The sequence below is a fragment of the Camellia sinensis genome, chromosome 8, assembly GCF_055761805.1.
Source record: "Camellia sinensis isolate YWXY chromosome 8, ASM5576180v1, whole genome shotgun sequence".
NCBI classification, from domain to species: domain Eukaryota; kingdom Viridiplantae; phylum Streptophyta; class Magnoliopsida; order Ericales; family Theaceae; genus Camellia; species Camellia sinensis.
The window spans coordinates 119,721,573-119,725,945 of NC_138968.1; the positions used below are offsets into that span (position 1 = coordinate 119,721,573).

At 30.1% G+C, this 4,373-nt stretch overlaps 1 protein-coding gene across 1 annotated transcript; it reads right to left on the reverse strand.

Annotated features, from left to right (window-relative positions):
- Positions 1–1,976: 1,976 nt before the first annotated feature.
- LOC114319127 (germin-like protein subfamily 3 member 2) lies at positions 1,977–2,788 on the reverse strand. The gene has a single exon (XM_028266126.2). It carries the CDS (start codon positions 2,741–2,743, stop codon positions 2,105–2,107), a length of 639 nt encoding a protein of 212 aa, XP_028121927.2. The 5' UTR covers positions 2,744–2,788; the 3' UTR covers positions 1,977–2,104.
- Between the last annotated feature and the right edge of the window lie 1,585 nt (positions 2,789–4,373).

The window sequence follows — 4,373 nt, forward strand, 5'->3', positions numbered from 1 at the left end:
TTATATAGCGGTTTTCATTGATTTGCTTTTACTCGATTAAGATAGTTTATTCTAGGAGAGACGAGTCGTGTCGTGAGACGATTCATGCCAGTACTGGATAGTCTACACTAATTGTTAAACTGTAAATATTCTCCAGACAGTACTATTGGGACTTGTAGTCACCAACAAATCATAGTTAAATTGAATAATATATCTCTAAACTGATACAATTCATTGATTACAAGGTTAGGATAGATTCGAAATCCTAGGTATCTTCTATTTGATTGATACCATTTTAATTTTATTTGTTTAGGCCATCTCCAACGGTTCATCAAACCTTGCATCAGATTTGAAAGTTGGTGAAAAAGTCAATTTTTGGAGCTCCAGTGGTTACAACAAATTAGTGTCAAATTGAGAAAATATCAAACGTTTCACTAAACTGAGGATGGCTTGCTCCTTTCACCAATTCACTGTGCATAGCCGTTAAAGTAGAAATTTGTGAAAATTTTACACTAAGTGGTCGGCCCCCTGGTCGACCACCAGGTTGACCAACCGATCGACCGGCTCATGCAAAACTTGGCCTGCGAATTGGTTCAAATGGTTCAAATTATTGGTTCAAACGGTTCAAAAAAAATTTGAACCGATCGACTCACCGGGTGTCCCTTTCCTTTTTAATGCACACTACAGTAACCATAACCATTGGAGCTACACATATTAGATCAAGAAAATCAACTTTTTTTTTACTCAGATTTGATGAAAATTTTGCTAAACCATTGGAGATGCTCTTAATTAAGCTCATATAAAATTCTCATTTTTTAATTTTGAATTAATTTAGGAATTAATCTGGAATTAATACACAACTTAATCTTTTATGTGAATCAATACCTAAACGTGCCGTTATTTTACAAAATTGAGGTGTAATTTAATTCTTTATTTGTGATGTGCAAAACGTGGTAGTATCCTTACTCGATTTCTAAAATCAACATTCCAAATTTCCTCAATTAGGGAAAAATTAAAGATTGATGAAAAAGGGAAAGACATGTAATTGATTCTTCATTCAGCTTTACGGCTCAACCTTCTATAAATGATGGTGTCTATAGTCTTATGGAAAATGAGAAGTAATATACAAGTTTACTTTTTAAATTTAATGATGTATAAATGATATAATTAATTGATAATTAAAAAAATATATGAGAAAGAATATTACTTTTAATATTCTAATTATTTATCACAATCACTAAACTTAAAAATTAAATTAAATTTTTAAATTTGAATAACAATGCTCTATGATCTATATGCATATAAAGGTTAATTTATGTGAAAATTAACTTTTATGTGCAAATGATAGTGTAAGTATTAAGTCATAACTCAAAAACCTTTTAGCAAAATGGATTAGCTGAGGGGGTTAAAAGATATTTGCTTTGTAATTAGCTTTCGGACAAGGATTTTTCATTTCTCAAATTTTACGATTGTCGTCTCAAAATACGCATAATTATTGAATTATAAAAATCTCAAAATGCAATAATATTAAGATATGATTTAATAAATATAAATATTTTAAGACAAAGAAATTGATAAATCTAAAAACTGAAAATTTCATGCCTAACTCTCATCTACTTTTATCATGGTATTATTACAATTCCAAAGATTTGCTTGGTCAATGATCCACTAGTTTTATGGTTATGCGATACAACTTTCCATCTCATATTACTTTCCTATTTATTGTAAAATAAAATAAAATAAAAAAAAATTTAAATGAATGAGATGAAATATTATGAAAACTGTCTATTTATAAAACTATTGAATGTTTTCTTCATTTTCAACAAACTCAAGTCCATTAAAAATAAAAATAAAAAAACAACAACAACAACAACAACAAAAGGGTGATCCTTCTTTTCCTCCAAAACATTGTTTTCATTTGAGAAACTAAGATAATTAGAACTGAAAACAAAAACAGGAGTTCTCTCAAGAAAATTAACTCTAGCCAAGCCACAAAATTGATACTGAAGCCTTTATCATTCAACCCAATATAATCCAACAAAAAATTTTTCTTCTTTTTTTAATAAAGATTACTTATCAAAGGATTTAAAATGACAAAAATGCCCTCAAATCTGTATTCTCTACCTCAACTCTTGGGGACCAAAAACCTCTTCCTCATCTTTCCAATCTCCTTAGAACTCAATCCAAAGGCCTTCTCCAAAAGCTTTTCTTCGATCTCCGATCCAAAAACCGCATTTGGGATTCTCACCAATCCCGGATTTTGGCTATTAAAACTTCCCAAAATAGTAGCAGTTGAATCTCCAACATTCATTTGAAAATGGACTAGACCTCTTGGAAACACCATTAAATCTCCTTTCTCAATCACCTTAGCAAAAACCCGGTTGGTTGAATCAACAAATCCCGAATAAACCTTCCCTTCTAGCACGAATGCAGTCTCTGTCGCCCTCGGATGGAAATGGGGCACATTGACACCGCCAACACCGAAATCAGCGCGTACAAATGACATGCCTAGTGTGTTTAGCCCTGGGAAGACTGTTGAGGTCACCGGCATGGCTAAAAACCCGGACTTGCCTACTTTTTCGGGGTTTTTTATGCCAGTGAACACGAAGTCTTCCACAGTGGCTGATGATGAGTTTTTGCATGTGGTGGGTGAAAATTCAGTGTTGGGTATGCAAAAATCTTGTACTGGATCGGGGTCAGAGGCCAAGGCTACATGGTTGTGGAGGAGGAAAATAACTAACAAAACTACCATTGTTGGGGTCATAGTGTAGGTCACCACTTTGTTATTTGGATCTAGGATGAGAAATTATAGGGTTTTTAAGGAGTTGGATATGTGCTGAAATGATAGTAAATGCCACTGAAGCTTCAAACTAAAGCTTAGGGGTTATTTGGAAACAAACTTTATTTTTTTTTAGTGATTCTTTAATTTTTTAATTAAAATAGGAGATGAAAAAGACTAATATATTTTAGATGACTTTTTAATTTTATATTTTTTTTACGAAAAAATATTTAAAAAAAAACATAGAATAAATGAAAATAAATATTTGACTTTTTAATATTTATTGATTTTTTAATTTTATTAATAACTTTTAATTTTTATATTATAATGTGAAGTTGCCGAACCAAACCTTATTGGTGTGACTGCAAAGACAGGTGCACCAAAAAAACATTTGATTACATACCCTACTGGTTTACTTTAAATATGTTTAAAATTTTAAATATAGTCTTTTTAATAAGTGCCTCTCAGCACAAAGATAAAACAATAAATAAATAACCAAAAAAAAAAAAAAAAACACATTTCATCAGTTTCAAAACACTTGCTTTTAACTTTTTTTTTTTTTATCTATTTCCAAAATATTTTTCACCACAATCTCAATACTAAATAAAATTATCCCAGAAAGACTCCTTACCATTTTCATTTTAGATAAAGTCTGAATATTTCACAACAAATAACATACTTTTGCTTGGGAACAAAGATAGAGGAGGATTAGTTTAAAAAATAGTTTCAGCCATCATAGCTTGTTTGCTTTTGCTGTGTTGTACTGACAAGAGGTAAGGGTGATCTGTGTGTGAATGGAAGTTGATTATTACTCCCAATATTTCTTGCATCTCAAGACAATTGTAAATAATGGCTACCTGACATATCCCAACTACCGCATATATAAACAAGTAGGGCACTAGTGGAAGTTCAGACATGGGATGCTGTTATGATTAAGTTACAGTAATAATTTGTTGTGAGTTTGTGGAGGTTTTTTTTTTATAGTATTTTTTGATAATTTGAATCGTTCATATTGTATAATTCGTCAAGTATATTATCCATATAAAAAATCAAGTTAGTCAGAAATTCATAATCCCATGATCGGATTTAAATTATTTTACAAAAATTATCAAGATAATATCAACCATTAAATTTTTTTGAAAACAAATGTGCTCTTATTATAAAGTTATAGATTTCCAATCAATTTGATTTTTTTGCATAAATAATCTATTTAATAAACTCTACAATATGAACAGTTTACATCATCAAAAAAAAATTCAAAAAAAAAGCCTCAACAAACTCACAGCAGGATCACAGCAGCATCCCAGATCATAGACGATTGCAGCAATCAATTTGGCCACTAGGTGTGTTCCTTTTTTTAAAAAAAATTACAAACACAAAAATCGATACAGTAAATTGTAGTGATTTATGTGTAATAAATGAACTGGTTCATTTTAGGCTCCATTGGTTTTATTGGAGACAATGAGGAAATAGAAAATATGAGCAAAAAATAATAATACTCTGTTGGGTTTGGAAATTTTAAAAATAATTTAAAAAAATTAATTCATATTTTTATATTTTTAATAATTTTTTATAAATATTTTAATCATTCTTTTTAATTTTTTAGATCTACTTG

Bases quoted from the DNA above. Each gene is read 5' to 3' on its own strand.
- LOC114319127 (XM_028266126.2), bottom strand. From the start codon at position 2,743: ATGACCCCAACAATGGTAGTTTTGTTAGTTATTTTCCTCCTCCACAAC.